General features: G+C 31.5%; 5 protein-coding genes across 6 annotated transcripts in view; 3 read left to right on the top strand and 2 right to left on the bottom strand.

Annotated features, from left to right (window-relative positions):
* The window catches only part of LOC115240550, a 4,051-nt gene extending 1,709 nt beyond the window's left edge, over positions 1-2,342 (top strand). The window contains exons 2-5 of the mRNA XM_029815772.1: positions 382-516; positions 672-922; positions 1,114-1,350; positions 1,794-2,342. Coding sequence (XP_029671632.1) covers positions 382-516; positions 672-922; positions 1,114-1,350; positions 1,794-2,264 — 1,094 coding nt within the window. The 3' untranslated portion in view covers positions 2,265-2,342. The remainder of the gene's footprint in view (positions 1-381; positions 517-671; positions 923-1,113; positions 1,351-1,793) is intronic.
* An 85-nt stretch (positions 2,343-2,427) lies between these two features.
* LOC115240551 lies at positions 2,428-6,320 on the bottom strand. Of its 2 annotated transcripts, XM_029815774.1 has the most exons (4): positions 6,117-6,320; positions 5,084-5,201; positions 4,704-4,841; positions 2,428-3,062 (listed from the first exon to the last, which is right to left on the bottom strand). In XM_029815774.1, the coding sequence occupies exons 1-4, from the start codon at positions 6,127-6,129 to the stop codon at positions 2,864-2,866; spliced, it is 468 nt and encodes a 155-aa protein (XP_029671634.1). In that variant the 5' UTR covers positions 6,130-6,320; the 3' UTR covers positions 2,428-2,863. The 2 variants fall into 2 exon arrangements, with proteins under 2 accessions (XP_029671634.1, XP_029671635.1); XM_029815775.1 differs by lacking the exons at positions 4,704-4,841; positions 5,084-5,201; positions 6,117-6,320 and adding exons at positions 3,548-3,685; positions 3,933-4,078.
* A 1,788-nt stretch (positions 6,321-8,108) lies between these two features.
* On the top strand, positions 8,109-8,807 carry LOC115240578. The gene is made up of 2 exons (XM_029815808.1): positions 8,109-8,166; positions 8,506-8,807. The coding sequence occupies exons 1-2, from the start codon at positions 8,109-8,111 to the stop codon at positions 8,805-8,807; spliced, it is 360 nt and encodes a 119-aa protein (XP_029671668.1).
* On the top strand, positions 8,525-15,804 carry LOC115240569. The gene is given in 8 exon segments (XM_029815799.1): positions 8,525-8,803; positions 9,304-9,440; positions 10,267-11,235; positions 11,238-11,320; positions 12,801-12,962; positions 13,099-13,297; positions 14,489-14,792; positions 15,083-15,804. Coding segments are annotated over 6 exon segments (1,839 nt in total). The 5' UTR covers positions 8,525-8,803; positions 9,304-9,440; positions 10,267-10,314; the 3' UTR covers positions 15,253-15,804.
* Positions 15,374-24,612, bottom strand: part of LOC115240577 (prominin-1) — a 16,732-nt gene continuing 7,493 nt past the window's right edge. Inside the window, exons 5-15 of the mRNA XM_029815807.1 lie at positions 20,952-21,158; positions 20,036-20,135; positions 19,296-19,490; positions 18,785-18,880; positions 18,045-18,239; positions 17,384-17,693; positions 16,505-16,804; positions 16,225-16,383; positions 15,959-16,089; positions 15,831-15,875; positions 15,374-15,684 (exon numbers count right to left, since the gene is read on the bottom strand). Of these exons, the coding sequence (XP_029671667.1) occupies positions 15,654-15,684; positions 15,831-15,875; positions 15,959-16,089; positions 16,225-16,383; positions 16,505-16,804; positions 17,384-17,693; positions 18,045-18,239; positions 18,785-18,880; positions 19,296-19,490; positions 20,036-20,135; positions 20,952-21,158 (1,769 nt within the window). The 3' untranslated portion in view covers positions 15,374-15,653. The remainder of the gene's footprint in view (positions 15,685-15,830; positions 15,876-15,958; positions 16,090-16,224; positions 16,384-16,504; positions 16,805-17,383; positions 17,694-18,044; positions 18,240-18,784; positions 18,881-19,295; positions 19,491-20,035; positions 20,136-20,951; positions 21,159-24,612) is intronic.

Below are 24,612 nucleotides of genomic sequence, written 5' to 3'. Positions count from 1 at the left end.
ACCGCTCTTGTAGAGACTCGTATAATGGGGTTACGAGAATTTCGCGCTGACCTACGTGCCCGTTTCTCGCGATATAGTGAAAATGAGTATGTAGTCGAACCGAGAGTTAGAGGTGCACTCGATCTCTGGCATACGTGTACACATATATGTGCGTATATACATTCGCTCGTACAAGCAGTTGATAACTGTTGTTTACTTCGAACGTACTCGGCAATAATTGATAAATATCCATAAAAGACGCCTTATCAATAATCGTCATTTTAAGATATTTTGCAAAGTGGAATCCTAAATAATTTACACATAAATTTTCTGATAGATATTTATCCAATATATATTAGATATTTATCCAATAATTAAACATTTTCTTGTTTGATCTTTTAGTGAGAAGACTGATACGTGATTGGGCGCCTCTAGTTTGGCTCGCACCAGGAGAACGATTCTTACCCCTTGGTGTAACTGAATTTCTCGATAACGTACAGTCGGATCAATATTATCTTCGCACTAGAATAGACGTAGGTAAATGTTCAAACTAGTTGTGACATACGGATAATGTGACGAAAAAGATATAAGATAAATAAAAACTGCTCGAATATACATGGCATAAAGTGTAAATATATCTGTGAAAAAATAATGTTACAAAATCGTTATTAATATTTTGAATTTTTTGATAGAATCTTTATTAAAGAATCAATCGTCTTTCTTATATGGCCGAAAACCCGCTGGAACTGTGCCCGTCTATGCTCTTGTGAAAAACTGCGTTTCCAGAGACGCATGGTTACACATGAAGAAAACTAAACAGACATCAAAGAGCGAACAGAATACTTTAACGCTGTTACAGGATTCTGGACTTTTGTCTCAACGACAATCTAATGATGCCAATGATATAAGAACACAGATTAAATTGCGAGAACGAATGCAACAGGTATAAAATATGAAAATAAGTACGATGTTTTTTTTTTATTGCCTTTTTCGGAAATTTCAAATATCAAATATCAAATTTTAAATTGGATTCTTTTACTTTATGAAAAAGAAAACCTCTAAAAAATTTGTTTTACCGTTTTTTATAAATATAAAGTTTTTTTCTTTATTTCTTTCGCGTAAAATTAATCTTAGACGAAAACAGAGGCGCAATTCGAAAAAATCAGAGAAGAGAGTGGATGTCGAAAAGTGCACTTTCACGTGACCTATTGGATGTTCTATCCATTTAGCGAGGGAAAAACGATCTGCGTACTAGATCTTGGATTATTCGGCAGCTGGCCGATACCTACCATGGGTGGCGTGTGCATAGGCACGCTCAAAGAATACGGCAGTCACATCGGAGATTGGGAACATATGAGTCTTTATTTTAAGGTAAACTCTACTTTCTTCAAAAATTCCTCTGCAAACGAAAATTTTCCTGCTCTCCTGCTTTTACCACATAACTGAAATAAAATTTGTGTAATATATAGGATATCCCACAATTCGCGACTGTAATTTTATTGACATACTTCTCAAATAATTCACGTGGCAAACTATAGTGATGTCAGATAAAAAATTTTAAGTGTTGATATTTGATTGTTATCTAAATTTGTGTTTAGAACCAAATTAATGTACATAAAGCGTTACAATTATTATGAAAACTATATCTAATATAATAAGAGAGAGAAAAAGACAAATAATCAGAGTGATGCTGCAAAAAAAAAAAAAATTTAACATTGTTTGTAATTATTTAGCAGATTCATATGTATATATACATAAGTGGATATATGTATATATACACTTACATATATACACAGATATCGCGTCATTTTTAGGATAACGAGTATCCTCTGGCGATGTATGTATCAGCCCATGACGCCGGTGCATTTTATCGATACGATCCGCGAAATGGCACTTTTGTCTACGAAAGTCAGGAGACAAGAAAAGGTCTCTTCCAGAAGCCAACGTTTCCTGAAAAAGTGTATACCGCCAATGGCTCGCATCCGATTTTATTCAGTGCGCGTGGCTCTCATGGGCTTTGGACAGCTCCGGGAAAACACAAATTTGTTCGTGTACCACGTCTGTACGATGAAAGCGGATTCGGGACTGCCTGGCCGACGTGGAAAAAATTGGAATTGCTCTTAGAAGAGGACAACGAGCCTTTACCAGGTTGGATGACTTTCAAAGGCAAATGGGGTAATCCCAGCAGTAACTGTCATCCACTAGCAAAATTAGGTTTTAACATTTGCGAATTTGTAGACGGCCCAACCGGAATCCCTATGAAAAAGTTCAATTTTCGATGTTAAGGTTTACTGTCATTAAGAACATTTTTAGATAAGAACCGACAATTCATGTTGGTTTTGCTGTTGGATCAACTATCGTATTACGAATACGATACCGTATGTGTAAATAATAAAGTGATGAGACTTTAACGAGGATGCCAAACGTTATTGATAAGCTACAGGAGAATTTTATCGTTTTGATTTATTCGAATAATTAATCTTAATTTTTTTGACGAATACATTAATACAAAATGATTTAGTGCCTTGTTAAACGTGTTCATTTAGCGCAAATTTCGTTGAAAATTGACAGTCGATATAAAACGATAATAAAATATAATTTGCTTATTATAACCTGTGGATACATATAATTAGCAGACGATAAGTGGTATCATAGCTTTTGCAGGCATCTCGCGCGTGACGTATGCTTAAGAATAGCAAAAGTAGGCAGATTGTTTTATCTTTCGCAACATTCCATTGGTCTTTCTGTACAATTTTCACTATTGCGTTATCCACTCTGGAATGCTAATTCTGCCTGATTGTTTATTTGTTTGAACTTTTAATACTTAACTCGGCAAAGCTCAACGCTTAAATATCTACCATCGAGAGCTCGAAAGCAAGCAGATTTACTCAGAAACTTCGTCTTCGTCCATTCCTTCTATAGCAATGCTGCGTATGCCATTTCTCAACAATGGTGTGCCCTTATTCTTTGCCAAAACACGTGAGTTCAATACAATTTTCAATGGCGTACCCGACGAACAACACATTATTTCGACTTCCTCCTTTAATATCTTTTCTTTATATGCCAGCAACTCTATCTTCAATCTGATGAAAGAACCAATTATTTTAACATTTTATACATCAATTTGAAAAAAATGAATTTAAAAAAAGATGTGATTGAGAATGAAAAAATACATTATTTAAGTAATCACAATAGAGGGTAATTAAAAGCCAGGAGCGAATTTATGTTGCAAATAATCTATCCAATTTAAACACGTATAAAATGACGATAAATGAATATTTTGATTCATCTTAGGATCATCTTCAGAAATACTAGCAGCAAAAAATAATTTGCCACTAGTATTACTGAAGATGAGCCTAAAGTGGATCGAAACGTTCATTTATCGTCATTTTATGTGTTTAAATTTAATAAATTATATGCGACATAAATCTGCGCCTAGCTCTTATTTACTCTTTATTTTAATTACTTAAATATTGTATATATTGTCAGATAGCCATTTTTGCGATTAGTTTCGTTATAGTTTTGGAATTTTATTTTATGAAAAAAATATATATAACAAATTTTATACCTTAAACCGTCTTTTTCTTGTGCGAGATCGATAATGTGACAGTTTGCATTGTGATTTTCTGCAATTATTGCCGGAGCTATCAATTTTTTTCCTGGATGAATACATGTGTTCCATGGCACTGAGAATTCTATGTGATATCTGGAATAAATGTACATTCATACATATTCGTGTTCAATATATCATGTATATTCACATATATATTGTATATTCACTATTGTCCTTTTTTTACATATTTTTGTATATATTGACAAAAATGTTAATAAAAAACTGTGCAAAATCATGAAAAATTTACTTAAAATCTCCAGTCTTAGCATTCGAGATAATAAGACTGTTAGACTGAAAAAAAGTATCAACTATAATTTATAAATTGTATACAATGAATAACCTATGATGCAATTGCAAGAATCCTAAGTGAGCATCAATGTGGCCATGTCTCTGTGGCTGTATCATAATATTATTATCTTTTCCAAGTCCACTTCCGCCGCTAAAGTGCACATGATGCTCTGAAAGCATACGAGCTAATTAATTACTAGAAAAAGAGGAATTTTATAGACTAAATACACATATATGTAAATATAAACACTAGAACTTTTAAGTAATTAGAGATTAGAAATACACACTTTTACACAAACTAAACTTTAATATGAAAAATAGATAAAGCTATTCAATAAAATTATTTTTTAATTGATTTCCAAATAGACTTTACCTTTACAGAAAAATTAGATTTAAGATTTGATTTGTGTGTATATGTATGTGAAAAATGTATAATTAAAAATTATAAAAAATTGTGAAAAATCATAATTTACTTCAATATTTTCATGAATAAAAAATATACTTCAAATTGACCAAATGACGATAAATGAATATTTTGATTCATCTTAGGATCATCTTCAGAAATACTAGCAGCAAAAAATAATTTGCCACTAGTATTACTGAAGATGAGCCTAAAGTGGATCGAAACGTTCATTTATCGTCATTTTATGTGTTTAAATTTAATAAATTATATGCGACATAAACCTGCGCCTAGCTCTTATTTACTCTTTATTTTAATTACTTAAATATTGTATATATTGTCAGATAGCCATTTTTGCGATTAGTTTCGTTATAGTTTTGGAATTTTATTTTATGAAAAAAATATATATAACAAATTTTATACCTTAAACCGTCTTTTTCTTGTGCGAGATCGATAATGTGACAGTTTGCATTGTGATTTTCTGCAATTATTGCCGGAGCTATCAATTTTTTTCCTGGATGAATACATGTGTTCCATGGCACTGAGAATTCTATGTGATATCTGGAATAAATGTACATTCATACATATTCGTGTTCAATATATCATGTATATTCACATATATATATTCACTATTGTCCTTTTTTTACATATTTTTGTATATATTGACAAAAATGTTAATAAAAAACTGTGCAAAATCATGAAAAATTTACTTAAAATCTCCAGTCTTAGCATTCGAGATAATAAGACTGTTAGACTGAAAAAAAGTATCAACTATAATTTATAAATTGTATACAATGAATAACCTATGATGCAATTGCAAGAATCCTAAGTGAGCATCAATGTGGCCATGTCTCTGTGGCTGTATCATAATATTATTATCTTTTCCAAGTCCACTTCCGCCGCTAAAGTGCACATGATGCTCTGAAAGCATACGAGCTAATTAATTACTAGAAAAAGAGGAATTTTATAGACTAAATACACATATATGTAAATATAAACACTAGAACTTTTAAGTAATTAGAGATTAGAAATAAACACTTTTACACAAACTAAACTTTAATATGAAAAATAAATAAAGCTATTCAATAAAATTATTTTTTAATTGATTTCCAAATAGACTTTACCTTTACAGAAAAATTAGATTTAAGATTTGATTTGTGTGTATATGTATGTGAAAAATGTATAATTAAAAATTATAAAAAATTGTGAAAAATCATAATTTACTTCAATATTTTCATGAATAAAAAATATACTTCAAATTGACCAAAAAAAATGCTTTGGGTCACTTTCAACACAGATTGACACAAGAAAAAAATATAAATAGAAAATTAATAACTTTTTAATATGAAAAAGAATAAGATTATTAATAATCATCAGAGAGATTTGTTTTAATATCTTCTACATTATTATGAAATAAAAGATGATATATTCTTATTTTAAAGAATAAGATAATTTTCAGATTTTATTAAAAAATTAGTATTCTTTAAAATTTTATTATTGAAGCTTGTTGTGCCCGTTAAGAATCATTAATTTAATTATATATAAGAACTATTAATTTTATAATAATATATACATTTTTTTAGTTATGGTAAATCTCTTACATCTATATTCAATAATAATAAATAAACAAAAAAAAAACTAATATTTCTTGCTATATAACATAGTCTTTATATATATGCACTACACAAAGTACAGTATGTTTTAAAGAAAAAAATTATATAAATGTGCTTTTAATTAATACATAATGCATATAAATACATGTTTATATATTGCTCCAAAAGATTGAAAATGGAATAAGATAATATTTTTTATTGTGAGAAAGAAACAATTAAATACCTTTATCTCCCATGTTTCATAAAATAGTCTACCAAGTTTGATAGCGGTACTTTCATACTGGTCGCGTAAACTAAGTTATTAATAAAATCAACTCATAACAAATCTCAACTTAATGTTAGGTTCAAGTTTAGGTTAGGTTTTGATGAGCTGGTTTGCTGGTTAGAGTCTTGCACTGATGCTCCGAATCGATTTTAAACACTCCGTACCTATATGGTGAAAATATAAAGGCTCCGGCTTCATGGCTACCAACTCCAAGAAATAAATTCTCAGCTAATATGTAACTAAATCATAGACATAAAATATATAGACTGCTCGTAAGGAAGCTAAACGTAAAAACGCAACAAAGGAAATAATGATATTTATACAAGCTAGACATAAACATTAAATATTTTTTCTTTTTCTTTCTTTTTATTAGAAGCAAAGAGACAACCTGCAAAAGGGAACAAATCCTGGATCTTTTAAACTTTTCCCGATACCAATAATTTCAAGCAGTGAATCAATAATATAGTCAATTTTTTCAAAATGTTTGCATAATAAATTGCAAATATGTAATTATGCAATTCTCGAATATTTTTGCGATAATTTAATTGATATTTATCATTTTCTCAATGCACAAAACAAGAATTTGTACAAGAAAACATATTTTTCCGTTGTTGGTAAAATATTTTTCTTTATTGACAAACACATACACAAATGGATATAACAATTTTTATATAAGTGTGATTACAAAAGTATATTTACGGATAATGAGATACATGATATACGCTTTATCGTTGTTATTAATACTGATAAAAATAATAGAAAGATATTTAATGACAAAAAAAATCTTTAATATATACTATTAAATTAATTTCGTGATTTGACTTTAAAGAACGTATGGTAGTAATCATTAAATTATTGTCAAAATCATTATTTTTAGAAACCACTAAAAGAACTTGAATTTAATTCTGCAACGGAAATTCTCCGTTGCAGATTTTCAACGCGACATCGAATGATAAAGATAAGAACCGACAAAAGATAACTTTCTGTGATGAAGAACCTTTCAATTCTGCGGTGGTACAAACTACGTATTTACTCGCGTTTATCTGGCATAAAGACGGCGAGAAGGACCTTTTGACCCTTTGAGGCAACAATTTTCACACTCAAGAATATGGAAACAATGCGGAATTTGTAATGACATTTAACAAATATTATTTATAACAGAATATAATTAATGATTTTCATTATAAGTTCCGTTTAATGAATATTTAATGCAATACGAACTTCGTAAATATGTTTAATTGAAAACAAAATAAATTATCTTATTTCGCAAATTTTAATCCTAAACGGGCCAAATTAATACGCGTACGCATAATTCATATAACTATAATATACATTTTTTAATATAAATTTAAGCTAAATATTTTCTGTTTTCTTGCATTTTAAATTAATTTCCATAATTAAGTCAACATTGTATATAAAGTCTAATGTTTATTTAAAAATATAATTTATTTTAATTTAATCAAAAAACTATTTGTGTTACTTAATTCACTATTATTATTTTACGCCAAATTTTTATGTTCCAAGAAGGCATTTCTTTTTTTAAATATTTGAATTTTTTTAATTGCAGTTTATTAAATAATATATAGCATAAAGAAATAAATAGCGCGCGTGTAGCGAATAATTTATAATATTTTGTCTCTACATATTTAATACTATAAAGTAGAAAATATTGCGTCTTGCTTCTATGGCAACTCAAATATTTGGGTACTTTGATAAACAGATATATTCATATATCTCTAGCAAAACAATTTTCGTTAATCTTCACACCTTCAATCACATCTTACCGATCAGTCAATAAACCAAAATAGCTAAACAAATTATTTGAAAATGTAAATCAAAGCCATGCAAATGCTTCTGCCGATTTTATTATCTATTCCGGACCGTAAATGGCACCCTTATGCGAAGTTCTTACATTCGGAAAATTAGATCTCATTTAGAGTAAAAATCAATATGTCCTTCTGTGATAAACTTGAAAGCAGAAGAAGATATTGTAGCACCGATTACTGTGGTTAGTATATAAATCAAATATCTAAAATTATAAGAACTCGGTAATATATATTATATATATATATATAGAAAATTACAATTTTCATTTTTTATACAAGACAGTTATTATTGCGAAAAAAATTAATTTATAATATATAAATATATTGTGCATCATTTGTGCACGTTTAAAATATTCTTTAAAGTTTTATCTTATAAGCAAATAAATATATTTGTTTTCGTAATCACAAAGTACTGTAAGTACTTAAGATAAAGTTTAAAAGAGTGCAATTCAAATTTCTTTTTTCCGAAATCTTCTAATCTCGATAATATAATTATCTTAGTCTGCAATATTGTCGCGCAGCAAACAGTCGTGCATCAGGCAGAGACAGTTGTTCCGAGGCGCGCACACCTTCGTGTAATTGTCAAAGTAACGTAGGATGCCTGGATCGCAGTGATTGCGGTGGTTTGCGACCTGTCGGGACAGCTGCGATGGGCGCGTGTCCTGGACCCTGTCAATGCGTTGAAGAGGAAATCTGGAACAGTAACGCGCCGCCTAAACCGAATTGCCGATGGTTGAGTAACTTCTCCGAGCTGCGTCGTCAATGGAGCGATTACGGTCGCCAACAGGCGTGCAAATGCTGCAACTGCAGTCGCTCGTGGTAAGGTTAAATAACGACAGTTAAATAATGTCAGCGGTGTGAGAGGAAAAAATTCAATGTCGCTTCTTGTGTACGATGCGATAGTGAAAAGTGTAAATGATATATAATATAAATGATCTAATATACATATATAAAATATTTGCTTTTTTTATTTCAAAATAACAGCAACATTGGTTGCTTTCGTTTCAAGGAATCGATATTCTGTCTTAAAATGATAAAATTCAGTATTCTTAGCTGTTTTGTGTTATTATTTGTATATTTAAAAAAAAATGTTATTTGTAATATTTTAGGGAAATTAATTGGTAACTTAAAGGAAATTAGAATTGGTGCCTGATTCTATTTCTGTAAAAACCATTCTATTTGTAGTAACGCTGTTTTTATAATTTAAAAAAATCTTTGCGTGAAAACATTTGAATGACAAGCGAATATTTTTTTCGTAAAATATTGAAAGAACTATTGAACTTCCTTATTTTTCGCCCCGAATTGCGTTTTGTTCGCAGCAGAACTGTCGCTCCGGACCGACTGTGTCTTTCACCAGCACCGCCGTGTTCCGGTACCATTTTAACTGCGTCAGTCTGTCAGGTACACTGAAGCAGATTCCTTGCCAAGAATAGAAAGCGCTTGAGATTCCTCTGAGGTAGTAAATTTATATATATTTACTTTTTGAAGAAAGAGATGAAATTAAATTCCAGCGCGAAGAGAACAACGGATTTTTTAATCCTGTGCAATTCAATTTGAAAATACTTTATTCGATCTATTTTTGAAAATGTTTTAACTCTTTTTAAATATCAATCCTAACATTTCTTAATGTTATTACCTTTTATGAACTTTTTTATATTGAAAAATATTTATATGAAAAATGAGAGGAAACAAATATGTGTATCTGAACAAAATTACATTAAAATATATATGTAAATGTCTATATGAATTTAAATGTATTAAGATATGTACAACGAACTAATGAAGCAATATGATTAAGAGAATTATAGAATGAATATAATACACAAAGATGCAATTAATGTTTTTGACGTTTTCTACACGTTTTAATTAAATTTGATAGGAAGATTGCAACGCTTTAATTCAGGCACGATTAGTTTGTGCACTCAATTTATGTAAATTAGCATCGTATAGTTGGAAGTAAGCTAGAGAGTTCAAAGTTTCTTAATTATTCGGTAAAATCCGTAAAGTTGACTAAACTAATTTATATACAAACTTTAATGGCTTAGTAATTGAAATGTTTAAATCTCTAAAATGCGATTAAAAAGCTTAACTATTTTAATTTTTATGCACGGGTCTTCTACATTTTTTTCGCAATACGATTTAAAGAATACTATTACATCACATTATGATTTCTATAAACGGATAATATTTTAATCAATAAAGAAATCTCAGCTAAAATGATTTGAAGAATAAATTGTGTCCTATACTTTGTAACTGTCGTCAGATTTTTCTACTTTTGACAGAAATGCTACGGGAATCGTCGTTTAGCGGGTGGAGCAAGCAAATCGGAAATGGCATCGATAAATAAATCGTCGTCGCCTGAACGACCCTTAACACGGGAAGCGGGCGGTGGTTGCCCGAGCTGTACTTATCCATCGACCTGCTGCTCTTCTAACGCAGATTGCTCGTCGACCGCTTCGTCTTGCTGCCCTTTGCAATGCAGATATTCTCAAGTTTCGTCACGACAGGCACCCGACTGTCATTCCTGCAGCTCGCCTATCGCTCTGAAATCTACTTGGAAAAAGCGCAACTGTTGCCAGTGTAACACCAGTTATTGCTTGTGTCAACCGATGTCACGCGACTGCAATTGCCCGCTGCCAGTCCAGGTGGACGCGCGCGCTAATCGCGAGTGTTCTTGTGAATGCCCTTCCAGCCCGGAATGTGCGTGCCCACCCAGCGAGCGAAGGTTCCCAAAAACGACGGTCAAGTGTCCCAACGCACGTCTCTGCTGTCCCTTCCCTCGATTACCACCAGTTCCCAAATGTCATTGCGCGCGATGTCAATTGTGTCTACCACCAGTCTGCCATCCATGCTCTTCTACCAAGTGTCGGGGACCAATTCCACCGAAGAATTCTTGTTGCCCTCGCTTACCTACGTCATACCCACCTTGTCGACCGGCTTCAACCGCTTCATCTTCTCATCCTCCGCCGCCTCGTAAAAAATTAACCTTCTGCACCGAGCGGAGTAGTCGACCATTTTCGCCCTGTACAGGAACAGGTCAGTTTTTGCATTGTTGCATAGCTGGTGATAGAAACTCGGAAAATAGCATTTATAACGAGGGAAATGACGAGGAACGGGAAAAATATGATATAAAAGACTGCGACGATTCGTGCGATTGTTGCTGCGCGGCAGAATCCGAAAATGGATTTGAGCTTATCGAGGAAAGTTGCGATCTAATACTGGACGAAAGATCTGAATTAAAGAATTTAACTAGTCAAAAGTGCTTATTAATTCGTCGGAAATCACAAAGCCTTCGAAGTCTGTCGATCCGGATTTGCTCGAAATGCCGGAAGAAAAAGATAATTCCGCTCTCGAAAATGCAACAAAAATCCTTGAAGGATATACGACTGAAAAAGCTTCAAAGAATTCGTAGCATACTCTGCCCATCTACTTCGTCCCGTCCGATAACAGTGCAAGATCCGATTGTTACACATTCCGTGGGGAACATTTGTCCGTTGGTAAAAACGTCTCTGGAAATTCTGTGCTCGCGAGATTCTCGAATCACATGAAATCACCTACTCGGATAAAAAGGCAGAATTTATCGACCTCTAATAAATTATTTGTCTCGGCGAGTCGTTGCTTTTCGCGATGTTCCGCGGGCACATGTCGGGTCGTTGGTGGTTTCAGTAAGTACTTCGACAAGACCAACATACGGAATCGACAGACGACGTAGGGGTAAATCCTTGAAAGAAAACACAATAGATTCTAGCAATTTATTTCGAAAAAATTACGTAATGGAAAGTTAAAGAATGGCGTATTATACGATTGCTTAATATCTGCTTCGGTTAGATCAGAAATGCTGTTAGCTTGTTACTTTGTAAATCAAAATCACCTTCTTCTGTTACTTTTTATAGTAATCAAAAATATAAATAGGAGAATATTTGTATGTAAAATCTCTACACGATGAGAAAAGAATTAGCTCTGATGCACAGAAAGAAAATAAATTTCTGTACACGTTTAAAAAAAAAAATTTGATGGTTTAGAAATATTCAAACTGAGAATATTCAATTTATTTAATTAGTTTAATTATTGTATTAGAGACTGATTGACTTTATTTGCATCCTTGTGTTGTGTGTGACTAAAGGACCAATGTGACACGTGGTGTGGTGCGTCCAGTAGGTGTCAGCTGTACATCGGAGGGAACATCAAGTGCATACGCCCAAACACAGGAAAGGAAGAAGGAGAGTGCATGCTGCAACGTGTTTTCTAATCTCGGTGGCATCGGCTACTCAATTCTCGTGCCGAGTCCATTGGCATTAATGTCCTTCGCTCTACTGATCCTTATAGCCGTTACCTGGTCCTCCGGTTCAGCCTTTTATCATCGTTACTTATTACGCAAGAGAATCTGCTGGAAATATTTAAAAAGCTTATAACTATAATAAAATAAAGTAAAATAAACATTGTTTAAAGTTACTAAAATACACAAATTTGCAGATAATATCAACTTGATAAACGCATAGTCTGTAAATTATGTATTTCAGATACAATATTTGTAAAATGTTTACGAAAAATAAAGATTTCACTAACAAGTACATATAAGAAATATTAATATCTTGGAAATATGTAATAAATATATCATTTTACGTTATTATATAGTGTTTACAATCAATTTTTATAAAGTTAAGAAATATAAGTGATGTTACAATAATTATCACAAAAGCATGTATGATGGTTATCTCTCTTGAGAGGATTTTTGTAATATACGCGATGTGCATACGCCCCAATCTCCCTCTTCATATCGAGAGTGACATGGCGAATGACATTCGTGCTTTCTGTCAGTAAGCGAAATGACGCGCCGGAGAGCGTTTCCGTTCGCGTTTTTGTCAGCGTTGGTGTTCTGCGTGACACTTCAACAAGTCACTTCCACTGAAACTATTGAAAATAAGAGCGCCACTGAGAAAGAGCAACCACTGGGTTGCATCGAGTGCGGATATTACAGGTATAGATGCAAGTGTTTACATAGTTACAATTATATAATTACAATCGAATATTATATCGCATTATAGTTTATATATAGAAAGTTGAATATTAAGAATATTTTATGTACGGAGCCTTATGTATTTTGCCTTAAATAGGTGTCCAGAAAATTCTGGAAAATGCTTGTTGGGATCGGTACCTGACCCTTGCGGATGCTGTCCGGATGGTTTGTGCGCCCGTTTCCTTGGCGAACCATGCTGGAATTCGAGCATCCCTCTTCTGTCTCCAAAGAACCGTAACGATGGATACTGCGCAAGAAATTATCTGTGCGAGTTGCGATCTGACTTACAAGAAGAGGTACATATGTAGTTCGTTTCCATAAGAAAGAGACCTTCATGCATAAAATATTCAATATTTAACGATTGAGAATCGAAATCTAACATATTAAAAAATTGTTTTGATTAACGTTAGAAGATTTTATTGGCGTTATAGATTTTTGAAATATCTCTAATTTTTTCATATTACATTAAAATTATTATTTACTATATATATTTTTTTTAAATCTCTCATATTCTACATATATGCAATTTATACATTTTCGATATAATCCACAACAGACGATTTCCTTTAAAGCGCGAATATGTGAATCGCGCGTTATTCTTACGTGCGATATTTATCACCTTCATAAGTGATAAATTCACTTTTCCAATTCAGTTCAAGAGATCACGTTCTAGATTTCTCAGTTTCAATGAGCTTAGCAATAAGATATCTCGCTTTCTGAGCTAGTTTAACACAAAAACAGGAATCACGCGTCATTGCGTAAAATTACGTCAGTGCGATATTTAAAGTAGACTCATACATTATCCACCTACTGAGTTATGCTATCAATCAGATCTATCGCAATTTTAAGATCGCAATCAGTGACTTACGGTCGCTGACCCGCTCTGCTGGCCTTTTCGCATCTAATTTCATCTTGTCGTGCACTGTGGGTCGTAATCGCATTGTGAGAATATATGCGCATACACGTCATGCAATCAAACAATCAGGCAAGCCGTTTATGATATAGAGATGCGGGATGAATAAGAATAATACTTTGCTATATGATCTTATATATATATAAGATATAATCATATTTAAATAGCCGAATCACTTTTCAAAGTTCCAAAGTTTCAATCAAACTAATTTTCTATATTAAATTATTTAAATCGGTCACATTAATTATTCATAATTGAACAAACTAACAACACTAATACGATGATTATTAGCGTGAAGCGTTATGTTTGTGTCAGTTCCGCAAAGTCGCTCAGGATACAGCGAAGACGTGCTGGCGCACAAAGTACCACATTACAAACTTTAAGCGATTTAACTTCTCCAAAGTAGTAAATGAGAGAATTATTTTGTCTCGGGATATTTTCGTTGACAATCACTGCGTCTATAAAGTAAAATAATAGTATCAAAATATGGAAAAAGCGATAAGATTAATTTAGAGTACAGAGAGAGAAAGGTTGTGTAATTTAATTAATAAATAGAATTGAACTTTTTATTCAGGATGCTCCAGAGGCAATCTGCGTCTGTATGGAACAAAGCCCGGCGTGTGGTAGCAATAACGAAACTTACGCGACACCATGCGCGCTGCACGAGGAGGCGATGAAACTCAGAAACTCATCTTCCTTGAGGTTGCAACATCTCGGTCCTTGTGAGAGTAGACCTTGGATTCTGTCAACTCTGGAGGACGTTGCCTCTCCCTTCGGTCAACGTGTCGCATTAAATTGCGAGGCAAAGGGATTTCCAGTGCCGGATATCTTTTGGGAATTTCACTCAGCTGACGGGAGAAGAATACTGAAACTGCCGGGTAAATTGACACGATACATCAAGTATCGAGATAAAATATTTTGCGAATTCTTGCGCTCTCTAGCAAATCTCAATAATAAATATACGATCGTTTTGGAACAAAGAATATAAGAAAACAATATGACTATAGAGAAATGATGTTATATAAAAAAACTGATTTGACACTTTTATACTGCTTAACAGTTTTTCTTAATATTTATGCGCTCTTTTCTTAATATTTATGTGCTCTTTGCAAACTATACAAATCTAATACATCGTAAAATTCGATAAACAACCGTTTTATTCATACAGGAAAGGAACATGAGGCAACGGTACATACGACCGATGGTCCAGAGCCGCTTATGCGAACATCTTGGATGCAATTAAGTCGGCTAAACAAAGAACATATTGGAATATATCATTGCATTGCTAATAATTCCATAGGCGAAGCAAGCGCGACTTCATTTGTATCCATATCATGAGATATTTATACGCTTGTATTTCGTGAGATAATTTTTTATGTAATTACATATACATATACATATATATTGGGCAGGAATATAATATGGTAAGAAAAACATATTCTGAATACTCAGAAAATATATTTTTTTTAACAAACAGACATATGAATAATGTTTCACACAGATGACACACAATTCTAAGATTGAATATATTTCATCAAAATAAACGGCAGTCGATTCTTTTAATGTAAAGAAATCTGCTTACGATAAATCAAACACAAACAAGATTTACTTGTACGATCTATACTTTAAGCTTCTTCAATTTTCTTGCCATACTCTTTGTTATATTCTTGCCAACTCTGATGCCATATTAATATTTTTCTGAATCTGCTTGCAACAAGAAGTCTCGTTTTCCATCATTGTTACCAATCGCTTTGCGGCAGCGGCGGTGGACTGTAAAATATAATTTCAGTTATAAATAGGATTCAATATCAATAATTTATACACGCTTTATACACGCTTTTGATATTATATATTACAATACGTGATTTAAATATAAAATATTAAAATATATATTATATATATCTAAATATACTTACTCTGGCGTTTGCCATATTCTATCGTCATTCGTATCAAGACTTACCCTAACAAAAAAGTATATTTTTATTTTTATAATTTAAGTCCTTTGAAATTGGATCTCAAATAATTCATAATGAGATATACTAACGATCTTGTTGGCAGGCTAACAACGTCCGTGAAATGATATTGTTTCTTGTATAATAGTGATAAAATATGAGCTGTTGGTGTGCTGCCAATCATGACAATTGCACATACAAATATAGCGAACCAGAAACCGTTCTAAATATTAATCATATAAAAAGCTTTGTTAAACATGCGCTCAATGTTTTATTATAAATTAATGTTTTATTAATTAATTATCATTTATTGTTAGATATTAGAATAATTAATGGTTTTATTTTCGATTATACATACGAAAGGACTTAAGATGTGACCACACAATAAGTGTTTAGTTCCTTCTAAAATGTCCCACAAAGGTCGACATTTAGATACTCCCGTGCCCATTTCCGAAAGAACGTACATCCGCCATTGATCTAGATAATTCGCCATTCGGTCTACGTACGACTTTGTTTTCTGCAAGTGTAAACGATGAATTTTAATAATTTAATACGACATTTTTTATCTTACGGATAGGAAATAGCTGTAACTTTGCATTTTTCATAATTTACAAGTATTTTTTTAGCATGTTGCCCACCAATTGAGCTATCTTCTCTCCCTGATGATCTATGTAATATTGTATAGTTTTCAGATGGGAAATCGATTGATTGACTTGACGCCAAAGAGGTTGCACTTTTAATTCCAAAATTGCAAGGCGATATACCAAATCGTCTTGGAATTTCATTAGCGGCTTTACTCGTCTTAATATCAGATCGCGCATTGTTATCCCAATGCTTTGCAGTTCCCTGGCAATACTTCGATCCTGCAGCTGACGGGATATATTGTCTAATTGATCCGAGATTGTAGTCAAATCTTTATTCAGAATTGGCCCTTGAATCTGCAAATCAATAGAAAATATTAATAGAGATATTTGGAATTAATATTTATTGATAGTTTAATCTAGCTTTAAATTTCGTTAATTAATATGTATTATTGTAAACTATGAGATAGCATTTATTAATTATATTTGAATGACGTATATATACATGCAAAATGAAGACATTAAAATAGATATATGCTCATGTATGCATTGTGTACTTGATAAATTAACGTAGCTATACACGCAGCTAAATAGATTTTAATTAGCAGCGGCATTGAAGCATAATCACGAGAACAACTCGCTATGAAATGCGTATCGTTCATCATATAATATTAGCCGTCTAGTATTATGTAGTTATACAGCTATGTAATTTGTTACTTTCTTTTAATATGCTAGTGAACTTTTCCTTCAAGAAAATTTTTCAAAGCTATGATGAATAATTGCAAGCTTTAATCAACTTAGTAAAGTCTAGAAAATTTCCGTTTTTATTCTTACATAAAAACTATGTATTTTGCTTTTACTTGGAAAAAAAAATATGAAAATGAAAAATTTGAAAAATATGAGTAATATGAAGTGCTCTTAAATAAACGTAAGTACCATTATTCTGTGCGCTGTGAGGTTCAAGCCATAAGCATACAAGAAATCCTGAAGGCTTTGATGCAGATTTGGTGTTAGTATTTGGAGACCTTTCAAATCGATTTTGACATTCGATATTGCTCTAGACAAGCCTAGCCATGTCCAATGCGCAGTCAAATGTTCTAGTTTCATCATATTTTCCAGCCCGAAGGCGGGATAAGCTGCCTCGTTGTTTCGACATTTTCTGCAAATGAATATACTGCTGAAAATTGTAACACACATTGTGCAATGCTCTGCTCGTTGCGTTTGTCCCTCACAGCCTGAGGGATACCTAATAAAAAAAAATATAAATAAAAATATGATTTATACGTTGACAGTGTCTACAATCAAACAATATAGAGCTACATTTATATTAAACGTAAGAATGACGTATTTTTGTTATTAAAATATGTAATATTTTATCTTTGATAATAAAAATATGAAAAGTTAATTTTATTTTTCATTCCGACTAAAATGTGACTAAATTTAACGGTATTAATTTATATCTTTTCTTTTAATATATGTATAACTTGTAACAGTATTAATATGCATGGTCTTTCTACAATTTTCAGTTTAACCTACTTCTTTTGAGATGAGATATAATATAAAGCTTGATTGGTTTGATTAAAGCAATATAGCTTACTCAAAGAGCTCCTTGAGGGGTACTGCAAGCCTTCTTCCTAAAAACGCTCGGGTTTCCAGCATAGCTTCTATAATACGATAGTTAGGATCATGGAGTGGCCGACATATCAACATTTCCGTATTGCTGGCGATGCCCAGAGCGACGATGAATACTATCCAAAGTGTAATCGAGACAAAACAACTCGTAACCACACCACTGAAATTCGATCGACACACTCAGCTTGACGATCTATCTTATTAAATCTATATAGGAATATCTACGATTAAGCTGTTTGCTATCAGATTTAATCCATAATATAAATATTTATTTACCTTTTAACATTGTTAATTTTATAATATAAATGTCCTTTGTGTAGTAAGATATTTATATAAAAAAATCAGGAGTATTTATTTTAATTACATAATATATATTTGTAGGTATCTCCTTTTTCTTGTTTTTTTTATAGCACGTTATTTCAATAAATTTTGATTGAGGTATATGATATTATATATATATATATATATATATGCAGATATATAAATATATTTTTAAACAATACTTTGTAATATTTAACATACATATCTAATATGTAAACTTGTTAGAATGAATCAAATTAAACAGATAATTAATCTCTGAATTGTACACTACACACTATATACATATAACAAAGTTATTACAAATTTAGCATAAACTCTTATTTAATGTAACATTTTACAAAAATAAAAAAAAAATAGAATGCAATAACATTATATAATACTTACCATAAAAGGGTTGGGCGTACTTTATTTTTGGATGATCTCCAGCGACAACACAAAGCCCCAATCAGTAGCGAAAAGACCAGCAGTATACATAGAACACTAGCTGCACATTTCATAAGCAAGAGAATATGTATTATTTTCCGTCAATTATTTGCACTGGATTGTAAAAGAAGTCTAATATATATTGTTAATTTATTAATAATTTTAATTATAAGTATAGCACACAGCAAATACTGCAATCTCACTAATTATAAGAAGAATCAGTTGGTGGTAGTAGAGCTAATTTTTCGATCAAATTTTATTACTATTATTAAAAGTGAATCATAAAACAAAGGAGCAAAGTATGAGCACTTTCACTAAAGATCAGTGAAATACTCGCTAAAATCTTGTTACTACTATAATCAATGATATTGTCACTATACAGTTTATTCTACAATTTTCAGTTTAACCTACTTCTTTTGAGATGAGATATAATATAAAGCTTGATTGGTTTGATTAAAGCAATATAGCTTACTCAAAGAGCTCCTTGAGGGGTACTGCAAGCCTTCTTCCTAAAAACGCTCGGGTTTCCAGCATAGCTTCTATAATACGATAGTTAGGATCATGGAGTGGCCGACATATCAACATTTCCGTATTGCTGGCGATGCCCAGAGCGACGATGAATACTATCCAAAGTGTAATCGAGACAAAACAACTCGTAACCACACCACTGAAATTCGATCGACACACTCAGCTTGACGATCTATCTTATTAAATCTATATAGGAATATCTACGATTAAGCTGTTTGCTATCAGATTTAATCCATAATATAAATATTTATTTACCTTTTAACATTGTTAATTTTATAATATAAATGTCCTTTGTGTAGTAAGATATTTATATAAAAAAATCAGGAGTATTTATTTTAATTACATAATATATATTTGTAGGTATCTCCTTTTTCTTGTTTTTTTTATAGCACGTTATTTCAATAAATTTTGATTGAGGTATATGATATTATATATATATATATATATATATGCAGATATATAAATATATTTTTAAACAATACTTTGTAATATTTAACATACATATCTAATATGTAAACTTGTTAGAATGAATCAAATTAAACAGATAATTAATCTCTGAATTGTACACTACACACTATATACATATAACAAAGTTATTACAAATTTAGCATAAACTCTTATTTAATGTAACATTTTACAAAAATAAAAAAAAAATAGAATGCAATAACATTATATAATACTTACCATAAAAGGGTTGGGCGTACTTTATTTTTGGATGATCTCCAGCGACAACACAAAGCCCCAATCAGTAGCGAAAAGACCAGCAGTATACATAGAACACTAGCTGCACATTTCATAAGCAAGAGAATATGTATTATTTTCCGTCAATTATTTGCACTGGATTGTAAAAGAAGTCTAATATATATTGTTAATTTATTAATAATTTTAATTATAAGTATAGCACACAGCAAATACTGCAATCTCACTAATTATAAGAAGAATCAGTTGGTGGTAGTAGAGCTAATTTTTCGATCAAATTTTATTACTATTATTAAAAGTGAATCATAAAACAAAGGAGCAAAGTATGAGCACTTTCACTGAAGATCAGTGAAATACTCGCTAAAATCTTGTTACTACTATAATCAATGATATTGTCACTATACAGTTTATATAAGAGAGTATGTATTATTATTTTCTGCCATTTCTCTGTATAATAAATTTAAAATATATATATTTGATTTATCGTGCATAAAAAAGTCTACTTTTATTTTATACTTAAATTATTGTATTACATAAATAATCCGCGCGAATAAGTATTGTGTCAAATCTTACTTAAAATTCTATTTTAACGAACAATAATGTATGTATTTATTTATGTATTTTTATATGTATACATTTTATTTTTGTTATTAGAAAAACAAGAAAATTATTAGATCTTTTTTCAAAGATTCTTAAAAGTATTATTTTAATTTGAAGAAAAGAAATACAGAGAAATGTATATAAGAATGTGTCTGACTTTTACATAACAGAGTTATCTTCTTAAATCCTTTCCTCACATGCAGATGCTTCCCACGATCTCCGCGATCGTTTTTCAAATACCAGAGCGAACGCGGTGAATAACGGGAAAATATTCAATGTAATCTTGAAAAATTCTACGTACCTATACCGATGATCCACCTGATATGCTCGAAAGCGATGACACGAGGAATAGCGTAATCCGCAATGCTTCTCACAGAATCCAGCTGCTTTGAGAGTTCGAAACTATTCGTCTCTACATTGCGCGTTTGATCGACAATCCTGGCACGTGCTGCATTGATCTCGCGCCGAATCTCTACGGCAATATAGAATTTTTCTACGTCCCTGCCATCTCAATTTTTCGTTATTTAGTGTTGGTCATGGATATATTGACAGAGAAGGAACTTAATATACACTTAAAAATATACCTATAATGTTTTATCGTTTTTTTTTTTTGGATTCTTAATGTCAACTTAATATCATTAATTTCATTTTTGATAAAAAATTTTATATATATACATATATATATACAAATTTTAATATATTTATGACAGTTATAAATAACATGACTACTGCACCAAGATTCTTAAGATAACTTAATAATATTTAATATTTCATGAGATTATATTACACTGTTTAAATTTCTCGCGTAATAATTTTTTTACGTCAGCTAAAAGACAATTAAATGCAAAAGATAAATACATAAAAAAGCGTATAATTTCAAAAAGCGTATAATGTTTTATTTTTCCTGACAAAAAGTGTGCTTGAATGCCATTCGTTAATTTAACATGGAATTCAATGCGAAAGTCGATCCTATATAACGTGCTAACAGACAGAATACTTTAACGGCAAATTTTTCTCGTAACAATCCAGTTTTCTTCGCGAACGTGCAGAAATGTTAAAACTGCTTGGCAGCAATCTCCGATCGACAGACGTTGAACTGGTTCGACTTTATCATCGGCAATGGGGCAAACCTTTACAAATTTTTTGCGACTTTTTTCACAGAGTAATATTAATGTGATATGGATTTCGCATTAGATCCCGGCCGTCATCTCCCTATCGGATCTGTCTACCGATGGATGGTGCATGGACGGGCGACAAGCATTATTGGTCGATGGCGAGTTAAGAGAAGTCGACAGGAATACAAGCTCGCGTCGCTTTGGTTCATCGACATTCCCATAGCATAACATCCATCATTTTTCATTTAATCGAGGGATATTCTCAATTTCCTTTATTAATAATTTCCTTGGAATTTTTCCGTTTTATTAGTCCGAAAAGCAATATTCATTATTCAACAATATGAACATTTTATAATGCTTATCATAATGCTTTTTATATATCAGCACTATTATTTGAAAATATTTTTTAATATTAATTCGCAGGAGCAAACAAATTATATGCATGTCTCCTATTATATAAAATCATGTTGCGAGACACATTGGACAATACTTTGTAATCTCGAGTTTAATATCACGGTATCAATAGCCGGAAATCTAATTCCCTATTATGATATATATCTTTAGTATATAGAATCCGAAAAAAACGACACGTATAGTCACATTGCTGATAAACCCGTATCATTGTCGTTCCACTTGGTCCGCGGTACGTGATCTGAAATCAAGACTGGACGCCAGTGTATATGCGCGCGAGCTTTGTGGTGGCAAACACGCATAGTGTCCAGCAGTTGCATTGCACTAACGAGCTCAATTTGCTCAAGATTGTTAATGTGCAGGCGACAATGGGCCCATTAAGCGACGATTATAGACTGTCGATAGCTTTCATTAGATGCATATGCGTCTCTAGTTGAGGGAAACGTCATTAAATGATGGTGCCGGACATTGGTGCTTTGCCTAGATAATTCATGTATTAGCTGAAAATATAGTCTGAACTTACTAAATAGTTTTTGTGACTATGCGCAATATAGATTTATAAATATTTAAAATTATTTTCAATTTAATGTGTATGGAGCAAATTAAATTTAGTATAATATTTTATTCTTGCCAAAATTAATAGTTAATTTTCAAGTTCTAAATCCACGTACCAATTCCTATAAGACTGATTAAAACTTAATTTTTTTAACTATCTGCTTAAGTAACTAAGCGAGTCTCGAGATCGGAGAATTTTAATAACTAATGCCTAAAAAAATAAAATCATAAGAGCCTTTATTAGTTAATTAAAAAGATATAATTATATAATGTTCCTTGGAATTTTTCCGTTTTATTAGTCCGAAAAGCAATATTCATTATTCAACAATATGAACATTTTATAATGCTTATCATAATGCTTTTTATATATCAGCACTATTATTTGAAAATATTTTTTAATATTAATTCGCAGGAGCAAACAAATTATATGCATGTCTCCTATTATATAAAATCAAAGACGTTTAATGCAGAATTAATAGTTATACTCGACGATTTATAATAAAGTAATTAAAGTCAGAATATTGTATATCAATAAAAACTGATTAAAACAAAAAAAAAATCAGAATTTAGAAAAAAGAAGTAAATTATTAATTTATAGTTTTTGTATGCGTCGAACATTTTTTTTCTAAACTATTTTGGATTAGCATCTTAATATATTTTTGCATCTGTAGAATTTTTTCTTATTTTAAGAGCGGCTTATATTTCAATCCCAAATTGTCAATTATCTACACGGAAACATCGAAACAAGTTGATAAATAATACTATTGTTACGTTCATAATAATGATACAATTTGTATTTCTAAATTATTCTGCAAGCTTATCTCGTTAACGTTATAAAACACACATATCGGTATCTAGCGAAACAGTAAGTAGAATAGGTCCGTGATATTGCCCGACACGACAGGCCGTCAAAGCGTGACTCTCCCAGCATCAATCATCGATCCCAGCGCGAAAGTTTATACGGCTGCCTCGGGAGAGATATATAACACACGTGGTATCTACCAAGATGTTTGCTCGAAGCATTTACCGCTTTTCGTTTGTCTATTAAGGATAAAGTCCCCTGACTCTCCCTTCTTCGCCGCTGATCTCGAGTTCATCGCATTCTGGGGTAGAAATGCTGACGCGTCTCTCGTCCCGTGACGAAATATCGTTTATATAGTACTACATGGAAAAAAAGAGTAGAAAAGGTGTTCAAAAACGCATGCTACTGAGAAACGTGACGTTTCGCGCAAAACTACTTGATCTAAAAAGTGGCAAGGAGAAGAAAAGAGAGAAGGAAGATGTAATGGAATCTTTTTAACAAAATGATTTAATGTTACATGTGAATATCTTGTAAGCTTTTTTTCATTCGATTAATTTTTCTGCTTGCATATAATTCCAAATGAATGTAATACATGCACATGAACATATTGCATTTATAGAAACTAATATATACATAAATGTATAGAGAGGAATATTCGTAATCTTTAAATATAATTATACAATATTATTATTTAAATTTATTATTTAATTTATTATTTAAAAAATTATGGTATTTCTTAAAAATATTATTTAAAAAATAGAATATTTTAGTAACATGGATTCTGTTTTAATTGCCATTTTGATTATATAAACAGTTTTTTTTTTTAAATAGTCCTGCATTTAAAAATAATCCATTATGCAGACATATGTATTCGAGATATTTCACGCTGAAAATTCATGTGCATTTTATATAATATACTAGGAATTAACATATGCGTTACATTTCTTGGAATTATATAACAACGTTTCGAAACACTGTCATGCTTAAAAAAAAAAAAAAAAATTGAGATATAGAATATTAATAAACCTTAGCAAAAATAGAATTGTGATCTTATATATTTTAAAGATGATTAAGAGATA

The sequence above is a fragment of the Formica exsecta genome, unplaced genomic scaffold (genome assembly GCF_003651465.1).
Source record: "Formica exsecta isolate Colony F162 unplaced genomic scaffold, ASM365146v1 scaffold442, whole genome shotgun sequence".
Lineage (NCBI taxonomy): Eukaryota > Metazoa > Arthropoda > Insecta > Hymenoptera > Formicidae > Formica > Formica exsecta.
Note: the sequence above shows the minus strand (reverse complement) of the source record. Positions and strands in the feature narration are given on the sequence as shown.

Coding starts and splice junctions, on each gene's coding strand:
- LOC115240551 (XM_029815774.1), bottom strand. Junction 4,842..5,083: donor TTCTTGCAATTGCATCATAG/GTTATTCATTGT, acceptor CATTTATTCCAG/ATATCACATAGAATTCTCAG. Junction 3,063..4,703: donor CAAGAAAAAGACGGTTTAAG/GTATAAAATTTG, acceptor TTCTTTCATCAG/ATTGAAGATAGAGTTGCTGG.
- LOC115240578 (XM_029815808.1), top strand. CDS start 8,109: ATGTCCTTCTGTGATAAACTTGAAAGCAGAAGAAGATATTGTAGCACC. Junction 8,167..8,505: donor TTGTAGCACCGATTACTGTG/GTTAGTATATAA, acceptor ATTGTCGCGCAG/CAAACAGTCGTGCATCAGGC.